This window comes from Phoxinus phoxinus (genome assembly GCF_949152265.1).
Source record: "Phoxinus phoxinus genome assembly, chromosome: 18".
Lineage (NCBI taxonomy): Eukaryota > Metazoa > Chordata > Actinopteri > Cypriniformes > Leuciscidae > Phoxinus > Phoxinus phoxinus.
This window is the reverse complement of record NC_136893.1, coordinates 19,986,755-20,003,363: the sequence shown is the minus strand read 5'-3', so window position 1 is coordinate 20,003,363 and position 16,609 is coordinate 19,986,755. Positions and strand designations below refer to the sequence as shown.

Here is a 16,609-nt window from a genome sequence, read left to right as displayed (position 1 = left end):
ATGTGCAGATGCATATCAATTTGATTAGCAGGAGGGTGCAGCTTGCAAAACGTGATGGACACACCGTGCTTTACAGCAAAACAGGTTTGACAGATGGCTGGAGCGATGTGTGTGTGTTCACTGATTTGAATCAAAATAGTTGAGGAAACCTAACAAAATAACCTGACATGCATTCTCAATGACAGCCAACTACTTCAAATTAATCTTAATTAGAGTGTAAAAGGATAAGTGTCCCTTAAAGCAGGGCTATGCAGTTTCGAGAATTTCTTCGCTGTATTCTCAACCCGAAAAAAGTAATATAACCATTCCAATGATTCCGAAGCTGTTCGGTTAGGGTAAAAAACCTGCTTAGTTCACCTTTAACTGTCAGAACAGGGTGAATATGTATGAAACTGAAAGCTTATAATACATAGATACACTGTGAAATGACATCTTGTTAGATGTTTGTCAGAGATTCCTGCCTGTTGTAGCGGGTGATTCATTTACAGAAGGTGAGTTGTGTGAATAGGGAGGAGACAGAGAGATGTGCTGGGATGAATTATCCCTCTTTCATATCATAATGATAGGAGAAGTCCGACTGTGTGCTACTGGAAGGTTTGACAACTTTTTATTTTATTTTACTGCATACTATACACTATACACAGCTTGCTATTTTTGATAGCATTTATAACAGCACATTATGGAAAAATAAAACATTTAAAAAAAAAGTTTGATATGTTTTTGTCCCCATTAACAATTATCTATTCGTATCATTATTGTCATTATATCCAATAATTTATTACTGTTTCATTATTATGTTATATTTTAATCCAATTTATTATAAAATATCTTACTTTTATGCAGTCTGCTCAAATAATAAATAAAGGAGATTGTAGATAAAAGTTGTAGCTGATTCGGTTAATTCGTCAAATTGCATTGTGGGATACCGTATTCTGTGCAGTGTGGAGTTACATGCTGCACGTTTGGGCAAATGTAATATGGTATTGGGCAAATGGTAAAAGTAGTATGGTAGTTATGAGGAAGACTTTTTTTTGTGGACAATGTTACCACAGGCACAGACATTGATTTTCCTCTCTTCCAACTCTGCTAGACCTTTTCTCCTCATTCTTCCTAGACACACCCACACAAACTGAGTATGGGCTGCAGAAATAGCTCTGAGTTGTAGAAACTCTGAATCATGAACACGCAGGATCCAATAATACTGCAACGGTCAAAATTCTTCCATGGATTTCACATGCGATCCAAAAATATCCAGGTCCTAACCAACGAGAGGCTGCATTTGCCATCATATTCGTTCCATATGTTAGAGAGGAAGGATATAATGATTGCTATTGTCAGGAGTGAGAAATCTCCACCCAACAACCAAACACTGCATATAAAAAAGGCCTAGTATAAACATGTATCAATTAACGGATCGAAGTTCCAGTGTAGCTGCCAAGCTATAGACTAATTATCTTTAAAGTAACAAAGTATTTTGAAAAAGTAGTACACCACAAGTTACTAGCAACAAATAGCTAAAAGTAGCTTAATCTACAGTGAAGCTAAAGGGGAAATGTATGGTGGCCTAGAGAGCTCAACATGCTGCAAATGTAAAAAACACATGCAAATAAAAAAAACATCAGCAAATTAAGAAAAAATCTTCATCAGTTTGACAACACATGCTGCAAATACTCACAATGCAACCGAATTCAGAAATGCTGCAGATAGCATGGAAATGTTTCCAGGGGACCACATTAAGTGACGAACCTGACTGTGACATGCTTGTTGTTTAATGTCTACTCCTCAGTGGTAGTGTCAATCATAGATATCCATATAAGGCTAGATGTCTTAAGGCGGAGTCTCGAAAGGCATTACCGGCAGCCATCTTGTCACAGGGAAGCTTTCTGGCGGGCTCTGTGGTATCTGAAGTAAGGTGAGTGATCTGCACGAACACAAATCCTCTTATCTCGCTGAAATCTTGACGGATTTACAAACAGTTTGGTTTCTTACAAACGTTATTAACATGGCTATAATTCTGGATGCTTGAACTTGTTGAAATATCTAGTATTATAATTATTCATTAGTATGCAGTGTCATAACAACATCTCTGACGTTTATAACAAACCAACCCATTGGAAAATCAGTAGAAAATTTTAGTAGAGAAGTAGAGAACTTTTGCAGCATGTTGTTGTCAAACTGATGAAGATGTTTTTTTTTCTTTTTGCTGGTGTTTTCTTCAATTTGCATGCGTTTTCTTTAGTTGCAGTGCGATGAGCTCTCTAGGCCACCATAGAAAATATATTTTAAAATGTATAAATATGCAATAATGCTGTTTGTAATTTAATCAGTTGTATTTTCCTGGCACAAAAACATATTTAAATATTTAAATTATATTTAAATGAATGAATCTATGGGGGGAAGCAGTACATTTGAACAGATGAATGTAACTTAACAACTAAAATAAATACATAACTTAGCAATGTTACTTTTAGTTATTATAGGCCCATATTAAGTACCGTTTATTCAGAAATGAATGTCTTGCTTACCATAACTGAAACACAAAAAAATTGTGAGATGTCACAGTTGCCAAAAGCACACACAAAAAAAAAAATCCTTTGCTTTTCTGGAAAAGAATGGTAGGTTGGTGGAAAGTGGAAAGTTTCTCATATTGCATGAGAAACAGTTTCTCATATCCGACAATGTAATGTGCTCAACCTTCCATTTTCATTTTGAAATAAATTGGAAATAGAGTATTATCATTTTTTTTTAAACTGGATAAAGATGCAATATATAATAATAAACGGAGCAATTCCAAGAGGGTCCTCACATCTCGGTGCTCGGCCCCTAACTATGCCTCATATGACTATTGGACAGAATTAAACAAGTAAAGTGTTGAGGTTGTGTGACAACAAAGTCTAGTTTGAACGTTACATGCAATTTAATATGCTTTTTATGAAATAACAGGCAGTGTATTGTATTCAATTCTAAACAGAGGCAGTGTCTGACAATTTACAGTGTTTCCCTTATTCCAGCGTAACTGACAATGATTGAGAAGGAGACTGAGGAGTTCCATTATAAAAAGTACATTATAAAAAGCTGTCTATTTACTTCACTGTTCTTATTGTCTTTAGGATGTTACAATTTAACTTGGTTAAAGAGAATGCAATGAGTGTGGTCTGATGTTAAAGCTCTCGTATGTTACGTGAAATCGGTGGGTGAATATTTAAACAAAGTAAATTATATAAGTAAATAAATACATGTGAAACTCGAAAAAATTTGAATATTGTGCAAAAGTTCATTTATTTCAGTAATTCAACTTAAAAAGTGAAACTAATATTTGATATAGACTCATTACATGCAAAGTGAGATATTTCAAGCCTTTATTTGTTATGATTTTGATGATTATGGCTTAGGCTTACAGCTATGAAAACCTTTTCACAATATTCTAATTTTGAATTTGGGGTTTTCATAAGCTGTATGCCATAATCAATAAAATTATAACAAATAAAGGCTTGAAATATCTCACTTTGCATGTAATGAGTCTATATAATATATTAGTTTCACCTTTTAAGTTAAATTACTGAAATAAATGAAATTTTGCACGATATTCTAATTTTTCGAGTTTCACCTGTTTAATATACACACACACACAACATCAACAACAGCTTACTGGATAACTTCAATAGGATCATTCACAGCTGTACAGAATTTGTTGTTTTTTAAACAGATCTTTTGTTCTCTTGTTCCACTGATGACATCACAGTAGCATTCTAAGCAAAAGCTTTATATAGAGAGCTGATACACCTCAGAGGCTCATAACAGCAGTAGTTGAGAAATTATATCAGTGTTGCCTGAGTACTAAATACCAGTTCAACTGTACAGTTCAGATGGCTCAAGGTGAACTTTTTGATGGCAACATTGCTGACGACAATGTCAATGAGTTACTTTTCATTGAATTGAGGCCAGAATATGTGATTCAAGCTACAATTGTAGAAGATGATGTCCAGAGGACTCTTCCAGATATACGCATACCACGTCGTTTAACTGCATTCAGGCCACGTTTTTATATTGGGTTGGTTCGAAGATCTATAAATGAACTTGCTCGGTATTCCGTGACACATGGTTCTGAAAACAATCCATTGCTCTCCATGCTGGCCTGGAATGCAGATTACTGGTCTGTCGCTTTGCACGCATCGGGTGAGTACTTGAAAATTGCATTTTATCCAGTGTATATTAATAGTCAACCGGCAGAACGTGTGGAGACACCAATGAGTGAGTCCAGCACTAATGACGAACAGCCTGGACCATCTCACCAGGTCAACAACAGATCTGAAATCAGATCTGGAGGATCACATATGAATGGGTCCAGCAGAGATGATGAACAGCCTGGACCTTCTCGCCGGGCCAACAACAGTGAGATCAGATCTGGAGTATCCAGAACACCTTCTGACCAAAGCTCAAGCAGTCAGGTTGAGATGAGACTGGGTGCTAAAAGAAAAATGAACACTTCTGGCAGTTCAAAGAGCAGAGAATGGAAAAGGAAGAGAGCAGACCACCACTCTGATTCTGATTCTTCAAGTGATTCACTCATCTCAGGCATTTCTTCTCCAGGATCACTTGGAGAAACATCCAGAGATGATGAGCAGCCTGGACCTTCTCACCTGGTCCACAACAAATTTGAGATCAGATCTGGAGGATCATCTATGGAAGGGTGCAGCAGAGATGATGAGCAGCCTGGACCTTCTCACCTGGTCAACAACAGATCTGAGATCAGATCTGGAGGATCATTTATGGATGGGTCCAGCACAGATGATGAACAGGCTGGACCTTCTCACCTGGTCAACAACAGATCTGAGATCAGATCTGGAGAATCCAGAACACCTGCTGACCAAAGCTCAGGCAGTCAGGTTGAGATGAGACAGGGTGTTAAAAGAAAAAGAAAGACGTCTGGCAGGTCAGAAAGCAGAGAATGGAAAAAGAAGAAATCGGGTTTTGATTTAGATGATGATCAGCCTGGACCTTCTCACAGAGGCAACAGTGAGGCCAGAGAATCTGATGACCAGAACAGACAAGATGAGTCGAGACTGGGAGGGAAAAGAAAAAGAAAGACTTCTGACCACCCTTACACTCAAAGCAAAAAGAGGTCTCACCACCAGTCTGATTCTTCAAGTGAGTCCCTCAAATCAGACTTTTATCCCATGTATATTAAAACCCCACTAGCAGCGTGTGAGGAGACACATGTGGTTTGGCCAAGAACAGATTACTACAAGCCTGGACCATCTCACCCGGTCAACTACAGTGAGGCCAGAGCTGTAAAATCATCTATGGTTGGGTCCAGCACAGGTGATGAACAGCCTGGACCTTCTCACCTGGTCAACAACAGATCTGAGATAAGATCCGGAGAATCCAGAACACAACCTGACTGCTTGAGCTTAGGTCAGCACAAGATGAGACGAAAAAGAAAGACTACTGGCAGTTCAAAGAGCAGAGAATGGAAAAGGAAGAGATCAGACCACCACTCTGATTCTGATTCTTCAAGTGATTCACTCATCTCAGGCATTTCTTCTCCAGGATCACTTAGTGAGACTTCCAGAGATGAGGAACAGCCTGGACCTCCTCACAGAAACAACAGTGAGGCCAGAACTGTAGGATCATTTATGGATGGGTCCAGCACAGATGATGAACAGCCTGGACCTTCTCACCTGGTCAACAACAGATCTGAGATCAGACCCGGAGGCTCCAAAACACCTGCTGACCAAAGCTCTGGCAGTCAGGTTGAGATGAGACAGGGTGTTAAAAGAAAAAGAAAGACTTCAGGACCTCCCTCCCCTGGCCTCAAGAGGCGCGCTAGTGACTAACGCTAGACTGACGTTCGAATCCTGCTTGGAGCAGGTAGAGTAGGACCGGTTACATTTGGTGCCGTGACCTGGGTGGGAGTGAAGTTTACGGGGGTGAGTGTAACGAGGCAAGCTAGTAATAGCTTTGCATTTAAACCTCACTCCCCTGGGGTCAAGAGGCGCGCTAGGGACTGACGCTAGAAACTTCGGTCTTTCTGTCCTTGTTAACGCGCCCACCTCCAATGCCGGAGACGCCGGTTCGAAATCCCGCTCGGAACAGGTTGAGGAGGAACGGTTACCATCTCTTAAGGGAAATTAAATTTTTGTCATTGACATTTAATTACATGATTTTAAATGGCAAACTCTGGTCATCAGAGCATATAGTCTATAACGAATAAATAATTGAACTGAAATTACGGGCCTATGACATTGCAGTTACTTACAGTAGTAGTACAGTTACAGTAATCATGAAATTAATAAAGTACTACGAATATAGTACGTAATTGGAACATTCTTGGTTACTTTATAACATTAGAAGATCGTACTGATGACATTGTGAGTTGGTAATTTTAATAGCTACATTATCAATTAGTAAGTCATTACATGCCGTTGGTTTGCTGGGATGGCCATCTGTAATGAAGAAAATTATTAACATAATCAATAATTTGTATTTTTTTATAGTCATATTCAAAATGGCAAGCATTAATATTTAAAATAATACAATTACAAATTTTAATAAATTACCTAAATTATTTCAGTGTTTGCACTCCATTAAATGTGCTTGTGTTTTTACTATACATACTGTATTATTTTTTAGCAGTTTGTGTGTTACATGCACGCCTTCCTGTCATATCTGACATACCAGAGTACATTCAAGGTGAGAGATTTATGAGAGAGTCTTTAAAGTAACTTCGGCCTCAGTGACAACGTGACACAAAATCACACTTTAACACACACCCATGAGAATATGCATATGCCGTTTTGGTAGGACTTTATTTTACAGTCATGTTCCCAATGTACATACCATGTATTATAGTAATTAAAATAACTAGGTAATAACTAGGTAGCCTACTAACCTGGAACCTACCGGCAAACCTAACCTCAACCCATGTAGTTACCTTATATTACCCAATACTGCCTTAGGTAAGTGCACTGTAAGTACACATACTGTAAAAAAAAAAAAAAAAAAAGTGCAACCACAGTTTTACAAAAAGACTGGACTAGAGGAAAGAAAGAAAGAATCAACTTCCAAGTTACTTCCACTTTGTTTTCAGGGTACGTTAAGTTGTTCTACAATGTTTATCTTGTATGTATGTATATATAGTATGTTCATCTAAGCATGTAATCCGCACTCATTCTTGTAATAAACTTTTACAAACTACTCATTTGCCAGACATATTTTGCTTGATGATAAGCATCCTAGTAATCATATGATGTCTCTTTAAAGGTCTCTATGGTAACTCATCAAACTTTCAACAACCAATCGCCATGTAGCAGAGGACAGCGGAAACTTGTGAATATGTCAGTAGTGTTTGATCGGTGGTAACCCTGTTGCCATGACAGCGAGGGGTGTGGCTTCTGGTCAGGAAGCCATTGGGGAAGAGACATACGGCATGAAAAAAAAGAGCTCAACTAACCACTGAACGCCACAGAATATTTCACCTCTGAGGAATGCCACACAATTCTTTCTCAGTCCTACTATCAGATTGCAGCTTTTGTACAAGTTCTGCAGATATTTTGTGCTGTAATTATTTAGACTAATTGAGATTGGAGGTTGTCTGAAAATATCCCAGATCCAAGTGTTTGGAATTTTTTTTACAATGTCTTGAACGTCTTAAGACATTTGGGATATCTCTTCAAACCCTGACTAAGTTTTTATCTACAATCTGTTTACACGTCGAGTGAAGGTGTGGCCACGCTAGACTTTGTGTCCATTGACTTCCATTCATACTCATGCAAACGAGTGTCCCGGGCCCAGAGTCAGTGTTTCGGGACAGCTGACAGACCTGTCATAAGTGACTTGTTGTAGTCTTGAATGCTCATGTATGAATGTACAGAAAACTTCAAACCAAGATTACAGTGTTTGAAGCAAACCAATATTTACTCTACCAATAAAAAATATAAGGTCTGTAAACATTTTTTGTCTGTAAATTCTTTTAAATAAGTATCTTATGCTCACTCGGTGCATATATTTGATAAAAAAATACAGAATAAACTGTAATATTGTGAAATATTATAACAATTTAATATCACTGTTTTCTATTTGAATCTATTTTGAAGTAATTGTCATTACTCCAGTGCCACATGCCTCTTCAGAAATATGCTGATTTACTGCCCAAGAAATATTTCTTCTTATTATTATCAATATTGCATAATCATAGCCATTCTGTTAAGACGGTGTCTTAAATTCTAATATGACCCACTAGCAGTAAGTCAGGGGAAGTCAGTCTTACTTTTCGGTATCAAATAAGGCCAATCTATGTTTTTATGTAACTGATTTAAAAAAGCTATGAACAGTCTTCAAGAAAAAAAATGTATGTCTAACTTGTAAGACCAGTCTTAGATGTTTATGCAACTGCCCTCAGTTGTGTTTATTAATATTTAATAAAACAGAGAATGACATCATATCCTGTTGCCCGCATTTGACACAGGTCAGTATTTTAGAATGAAATCTAGTATGACGCACCCTGAGGGAGTGATCAATGAACAAGTCACATTTGCGTGTGTTTTGGGTGTAGTGGGGTGTCTCTGATTTCACAAGATAATCGAAACAAAGTATGCGTTGAACGGATGAAGCACAACATGTAACGCATTAAGCAACATTGAAACCTGAACCTTCAAAGGAAAAAAATATCTGTTTCTCACAATACAAAGTTCACACTGTTAATTGTTCTCTGCTGGGGTGTGAAGTGACGGTCAAAAGGCCATCTTCATTCACAGCTCAGCTGATTCTCACAGTATCGGACACTTGATGTGATCAGATATAATCAAGCCTCAAATTAGAGTGATTCAATTAGATTGTATACACACGTACAGCAGGAATATCAGGTTGCAATCTATGTTGAAACCCTCATTTGGGATAATTCATAACCGACTCTTTAATTCATCTCCGCTGTGCAGAAAGAATGTGCATTATGAAATTAAAAGCTTCATTTCTTACTCTCTCCAAGCATGAAGAAGTTGGGCAAGATGTCCCCATTAGTTGTACACAAGAGTCAAGAGAAAAGATCAGCATGATCACTATGTGACATTACATCAGTTTACTTTCTGGCGGTCACAAAAAGTGACATCCTCTGTCACTGTACAGTAACTGCAAAAACAGAGGAATCTTATAATTAACCAATCATCAGGGCAGCGCCTTGCAGAGTCATAACTTTTTTGTTTTCATGTTGATTGTGAGATAAGATTGGCTGCAAAATGTCCTGGGAGAGTCGAAAACAGAACAGACACACCTGTTTTGGAGAATGTTAGAAAACATTCCACTATTAACCTCTAGCTATGGTTCACATTGCGTTAATTCAGCAGAGTTGAAGTTACAGAGAAAAATTGTTGTAATTCTAAGGCCAATTTTCACTCTCTGTGCAGCGGGAGTGAGTCATAGGCACATGCAGTGCCTTACAGAAATATCACAGCTTCAGTGGAATTCAATGAAAGCATGAATGCAGGGCTAAGAAACGTAAATAAACCACTTTAAAAAGGTACAAATGACTACAGTCAAAATCCAAAAGTTGTACAAAATCCACAAACGTTTGGGATTTGATTAGACTATCATTTTCAGTCAGCTATTTTGATAATAATAAATAAAGGTCTTCTTGTTGATTGCTTGGATATGGTGTGCTGCACAATTATTTTCGGAGCGTGTCTGAAAAGAAGGCTGTATTATATCTGCATGGAAAAAGTGAGCCTGATCAGGTTTTCCCTGGTTCCTCTCAAAAACAATAGCCGGGATTCTGTAGTCTTGAAAGGCCAGCGCCTACAGATATCATGACTCCGTGACTAAAAAACCAGTGAAGAAGATGAAAGGAAAGGGGATCTCAAGATACTGATGATTAAATCAGTAACTTTTCTACATGCTCCAGTATTAAGTATTATCCAGTAATGAAAGACAGCAGACATTGTTTAAGGTGCCAAGATTTTAGTCACTCAGAAAGAAAACAATTGACACGTGCAACACAGCAGGTCATTCCCTATCAACAGATACCGCTCAGGAGGTTAAAGTTGTTATCTGACTTAATTAACATTATTGACTTCTATAATAAGGCCTTTTAAATGTAACAGCACATGCCACGCCTGATGACCCAACCGTAGAAACACCTGGTGATGAAATCAGTGTGGTCAATGGAAAGGACTTCTGGAGGAACAGGTCAAGGCATATCTAGTTTGTTTAAGCAGATACTGTAATGCTTAGAGAATTCAGTGATTTGGTGTGGTCATGAAGAAGCTTTTGAATATCCAATGGCTAAAACGAAGGCAAGACATCACAAAAAAAAAGTCATACCTAACTGCAAAGGTACAGTGCAAAGCTTTAGCCATACACAGAAACTGGCATTTTAAACTCACATAAACAAAAACTAAAACTTGTGAATGCCTAACCTTATCGTATGGCTTCCCTAGTATCATAAAATAGCACAGTACTTGCCAAAACGCAAGCTCAATGTAGAACTTCCTAAACTTTAAGCCATGTTTTAAAAAAACAAGCCTTGGGCTATTAAAGGACCATAAACCTGGTTGACTTTAGGAGATCTCTGGATTCCAGAGGGCTTCAGGACCTTAGGGGGTACATTTTAAAACCTGAGAAACTGTTGGTGGCCTCCATGATGTGAAACAGTTTTAACTAGGTTTGCTTGTAATTATGGTTGTCAAGAATTATAGTATGCAACATTCATTTCCACCATCAACTTTTTCATGTCAATGTTCAAATTGCAATATTTCCATTTTATGTTGGTATACCATTTTATGTTGGGTGCTCTAGGTAATGCAAAAGCACAGCTGGATGTCAAATTTCCCACTTTGTACAGCTTCCAGTGCTGAGAGATAAAAACATGTCAGCCGTCACAGGACTACAGGGAAATTTTAAGCCTTCCGGATGTCTTATTTGTATAGGCAAATCCATAGATGCAAGCTATTTCAGTGCGACACGTTGCCGTGTAGATGCTGGTGCTGCATTAAATCACTTCAATACTAATGTTTAATATTATTGACATATTATTGTGCATTTACACTCTGTATTTTGGCTTTTATTAAAGTGACCCATTCTTTTACAAAACAAAACACATATTATCTATAATTATCCAAAGTAAAAGAAGCAATTGTATTTTTTAAGCTCTTAATATTTCCAGAAAATATCTGTTTTTAGTCATATTGAATTACCATAACATCCATTTACTGGATAGACGAGGAATGTAGGCATACAAGTATTGAATTTCAGCCCACGCCTACCTAGCAGGGACTTGCCAGTTTGGCCCCTCCCAATCAGCAGCAGATATAGTGGGAGGCAGAGCCGGCTGCTCTCTCTATCTGCTCGAGTTTCTCCAGCACAGCAGACAAGGCTCACATCTGCTGCTTTCGCTCCAGCTCATTCTCTACCAGTACAAGACAGAAAACACATCAGCAGGATGTCGTTCACCAAGAAAACTAGCTACTCCGTGAAGTCTTCTTCCTCTGGATCTGTCCCACGCAGCTTCAGCAGCATGTCTTACTCTGGCCCCAGCGCCAGCCGACAGAGCTACAGTGTGCGCAGCTCCTATGGAGGTGGCAACCGTGGCATGGGAGCTGGAATGGGAAGTGGTAGTGGCTTCATAAGCAGCTCTTCAGCCTATGGTCTTGGCATGGGAATGGGAATGGGTATGGGTTCTGGCTCCATGGCACCCATTCAAGCAGTTACCGTCAACAAGAGCCTCCTGGCACCTCTGAACCTGGAGATCGACCCCAACATCCAGATTGTCCGCAACCAGGAGAAAGAGCAAATCAAGACACTCAACAACCGGTTCGCTTCCTTCATTGATAAGGTGGGTTTAAAGTTTCTTTCTTTGTACTTTTACTAGTCAAAGACTTCCCAGATAGGAGGTTTTAGAGCACGAGTTAAACTAAAGGTTGTAATAACTTGCAGATGGCCAGAAAAATGCCACAAGGGGATGAAACTGAGTGTATGTTCCTGCTTAAAATGTCTCTATTTAATCTAATGTGGCATAGAAAATATATGTGGGGTTAGATTCATTATTATCAGAGGAAGAAATGAGACTTATGGAAATTTGAGAAAAGGGTGTGTCCATGGTCAGAGTGTGATGGTTTTTCATTTGAATGAGATGCCCTGAGGCTCTTCCTAAACCCTTGTGGAGCTTATGGAGAGTCCACACCCAAATAAGGACGTCCTGCAGGACATGAAACTTGTTATACATATTAACATAGTTCAATTATTACAAATGATGATGTATTACGCTGTAAAAATATATATGTGATCAATAAGTTATGACAACACATGTTTTTAAAATGTTTTAACTCATCAAAATAAGTTAAGCAATTGTCCACTTTTTAAAAAATAAGTTATACAAGATGTTTTAAGGTCATTTAAGTTAAAATGACATACATTTTCAAGTTAATTGTACTTGAAATTTAAGGCAGCAACTTTTGCAAACAAAATATGTATTTAATCAAATATAAGAAAAGAGTCGCATACCATGATAGTTAATATTTAATTTGAAGAGCCGGGGTCATGTTCTAGATAGCGCTGGAAAGGTTACGTAACAATGAGAAGAGGAAATATTCTGCCACACTTTTAAGCCTTAAGTCTTTGTGCCCTTCCTCTTAACTATAACAGTCTGCTTTGCATTACATTGTTTGATTAAAACACTAATGTTTTGAATAAGACAGTTGATTGGTAATGTCAGCTGTCTCAGTGACACCTTTACTGTAACAAAGTGTTGTGTGCAATGTTCACCTCAAGCTGTTAAAAGTCTTATCATTGAATTGCTCTCTGCTCACTATCTACACACTCTTTTAAGGGTCTCCAGCAGATCTGAACTGGTCTCTTTCTGCTGTCCCTTAAATATTAACTATGTAGATTAAACCTTTAATATAGTTCTATCTCAATCTCCCAAAAGTACATTTTACAGGATAGGCTGTAGTCCTTCCTGATGTCCTATTGGAATATGCGTCACAGTTTCCAAGGGGAAAAAGTATTACAAACTGAAAACACATGCATCTCTCATTATTTAAGGAAAACAGTGCTTTCCTTTGTGAAGATCACTGAACCACAAGCAATATGTTGGCATATGGTTGCACTTCTGTGCGCTGGCACAGAACCATGATTCCAAAACTGACTCTCTGCTCTCTGAAGCTGTGCTTACTTCCAAGTATGGTTTTCATTTGTGCCTTGATTGAGACAAAACCTCTATTCTCATCCTGCCAACGTAGGTACGTTTCCTGGAGCAACAGAACAAGATGCTGGAGACAAAATGGGGCCTCCTTAACAACCAGACGACCACGCGCTCCAACATCGACGCCATGTTCGAGGCCTACATCAACAACCTGCGCAGACAACTCGACAGCCTTGGCAATGACAAAATGAAGCTGGAGGCTGACCTTCACAACATGCAAGGTCTCGTTGAGGACTTCAAAAACAAGTACGTAAAATGGCTTTCACAAAAAAAACCCATTTCAGTTTGGCTGGACGTTTGGTTTGAGGGATGGACAGCGCCCAAGTATCATCAAAGCAGGTTTTTGTGGTGCACTTAAGTGTTCCCAGAATAAATGAGGCTCCATAAATTCAAATAAAGGGAAAACATTTTAAAGGTCTGATGGGAATAAACTCAATTCATGATCCAACATGGCTTATGCAACTGACACAGAAACTGCATAGTATCTCCAGTCACTCCCTAGTGTACTTGCCCATTGTTCAACCTTTTTGAGTCAAATTGTAGACATTTCAATAATATACATAATATCCCATTTAAAAAATCACGTCTGTACTGCAATTAAATGGGCGTCAGCATGAGTCAGATAGGCTTACAGCTACTGAACAAACAGCTACGTAGCACTTTTCATGGATCTCTAGACAAATCTGATGGGCCGATTAATGCTAAGACCCAAGGGAAACACCAAATTGAATCCAGAAAAACCTGACAAGTTAAGCATTTCTCACAAAAGAATATATAGAGCACTGCTGCCTCCTAGTGTACAAAACTTTATTAACAATTCAAAACGTTCAACTACAATGTGTTTAACCAATGTCATTTTCTTCACCTCTCTTCAGATATGAGGATGAGATCAACAGACGCACAGAATGTGAGAACGAGTTTGTGCTCATCAAGAAGGTTCGTAGATAGTCTGTTAGCAGTTCAAATAATTGTTAATACTCATGAACACTAACTTTAACTTAAATTATGATTAAATTATGATTGCTTTTTTGTAGGATGTTGATGAGGCCTACATGAATAAGGTTGAGCTGGAGGCCAAACTGGAAAGCCTCACTGATGAGATCAACTTCCTCAGGCAGATCTTCGAGGAGGTAAATTACAACTAGATTTTCTCGTCAGCTGTACCTTTCACTTGAAGATGACAAAATACAGATTAATAACGTTACTTTCTCTCGTTGCGGACCTGTAGGAGATCCGTGAGCTGCAGTCTCAGATTAAGGACACCTCAGTGGTTGTGGAGATGGACAACAGCAGGAATCTTGACATGGACTCCATTGTCGCTGAGGTCCGCGCTCAGTACGAAGACATCGCAAACCGAAGCCGGGCTGAGGCTGAGATGTGGTACAAGAGCAAGGTGTGTTATCTTTTGAGATATCATCTAAACTGTAAAGTCTGGTTCTAGTTGCTATTGAAGTTCATTAAATGTATCTCACATAATCATGTGTTCTGTTTCTCAGTACGAGGAGATGCAGTCATCTGCAACCAAATACGGTGATGACCTTAGGTCAACAAAGACAGAGATCGCCGATCTTAACCGCATGATTCAGAGACTGCAGTCCGAGATCGATTCCGTGAAAGGACAGGTAAGCAACTACATGAACACAAAATGTCAAATATTTTAATATTAATCTTGTTTTGTAAGGTAACGGACATTATCAGTACAACTGAGCACAAATATTTCTCATTTCAATAGCGCGCCAATCTGGAGAACCAGATCGCAGAGGCGGAGGAACGTGGCGAGATGGCCGTGAGAGACGCCAAGGCCCGCGTTAAGGACCTGGAGGAGGCCCTGCAGAGAGCCAAGCAGGACATGGCACGCCAGATCAGGGAATATCAGGACCTGATGAATGTCAAACTCGCCCTGGACATTGAAATCGCCACCTACAGGAAACTCCTGGAAGGAGAAGAGGACAGGTGAGTTATTCAAATGCATGCTTGCTCTAAGACCTAATAATCTATTTTTTAAATCAAATCCATCTTTCTAATTCTGTGTGAGATTTTCATTACTTCTTGTTCACTCTTTTCCAACAGGCTGGCAAGTGGAATCCAGTCAATCAATATCTCAAAACAGAGCTGTAAGTTTGAGCCTTTATCAGAGAACTGTGTTGAAACTTTTCACAGTTCCTTCTTCACATGGCAATTATTATAACTATATGAAATACAGAAGACCCTCATCTAACTTCTTTACGTTTCTCTCCCGATAGCGAGCTATGGCGGTTATCCCATGGAAAGTGCAAACAGCGGCTACACCAACTATTCTAGCGGTTATTCCAGTGGTTTCGGATCCGGCGGCTACAGCTCTGGTGGCGGATACAGCTCTGGTGCTGGCTACAGCTCTGGTGGCGGATACAGCTCTGGTGGCGGATACAGCTCTGGTAGCGGCTACGGCGAGAGCATCTCTCAGACCAAGAAGAGCGTTGTGATCAAGATGATCGAGACCAAGGACGGCAAAGTCGTGTCTGAGTCCTCTGAGGTCGTCCAAGATTGAGCGAGTCCCCTTCCCCAATTCTGTCCTCTAAACCTCACGCCTCTTATGCATTCCTGACCTTCCCTCTCAACCATTATGACTGCGGTCCAAGGCGCTAGACAGGAATGCAGTCATAAACCAGGTTGTAAAGCAATAAACCATTCACTCTGGCCAAAGAATTACAGAGGGACCAAATAATCTCACTGCTCTTGACGTGCCTTAATCCACATCACTGAAAACACACGCCCTCAGGCCACTGCACAGCAATTGTCTTCAAGTCTTACCTTGCACAACATGGCGACATCTGTAGGCTGGACAATCCTCGATGTGCCACTAACATGAACTAGCCATTTAGCTGAATTGTTCAACTTGCTATGTAATTGATTTTCACATTAACTATGAAGGGATACATTTGCGTTTGTGCTAAATTACTAGCATGTTAGTGGTAGATCCATGTGATTTGCCTATTTAGTAGAGACTGTCATTTCATTGTACACTGGCAAATAAGAAAGTTGCCGCCCATTGTGTATCCTGTTTTTCGAGGTGCTGTTTTTGCTACCAAAAATAAAGTGTTTACCTAAAACTCGTCTTAATGTCTTTTGTGTGCGTGTGTGTGTGTGTGTGTGTGTGTGTGTGTGTGTGTGTGTGTGTGTGTGTGTGTGTGTGTGTGTGTGTGTGTGTGTGTTAACTGCTCACACCCTGGAAAGACATGTCAGAACTAAGGGTTCGGTTTGGATGTTAAGAATGGTCCAGCTAGCCCTAGCAGATGTTTATATAATTATATAATTTGGACATAAAATCATCTTTCTCAAATAACACGAAGTCTTAAAGTTTTTTTGTGGTATTCTGATTTTTCAATTATTATTACAACAGCTTTAAGAAGTGACATTGTATTTCTGCTGGATGACACG

General features: G+C 39.1%; 1 protein-coding gene across 1 annotated transcript; it reads left to right on the top strand.

Moving 5' to 3' along the window:
• Positions 1–11,298: 11,298 nt before the first annotated feature.
• On the top strand, positions 11,299–16,281 carry krt8 (keratin 8). The gene is made up of 9 exons (XM_079587866.1): positions 11,299–11,824; positions 13,230–13,438; positions 14,068–14,128; positions 14,227–14,322; positions 14,421–14,585; positions 14,689–14,814; positions 14,925–15,145; positions 15,263–15,306; positions 15,436–16,281. Exons 1-9 carry the CDS (start codon positions 11,432–11,434, stop codon positions 15,717–15,719), a joined length of 1,599 nt encoding a protein of 532 aa, XP_079443992.1. The 5' UTR covers positions 11,299–11,431; the 3' UTR covers positions 15,720–16,281.
• The last annotated feature ends 328 nt before the right edge of the window (positions 16,282–16,609 follow it).

Excerpts from the sequence above, each read along its gene's own strand:
- krt8 (XM_079587866.1), top strand. The coding sequence starts at position 11,432 with ATGTCGTTCACCAAGAAAACTAGCTACTCCGTGAAGTCTTCTTCCTCT. Across the intron at positions 14,815-14,924 it reads TCGATTCCGTGAAAGGACAG|CGCGCCAATCTGGAGAACCA; the intron begins GTAAGCAACTAC and ends TCATTTCAATAG. Across the intron at positions 15,146-15,262 it reads CTGGAAGGAGAAGAGGACAG|GCTGGCAAGTGGAATCCAGT; the intron begins GTGAGTTATTCA and ends CTTTTCCAACAG.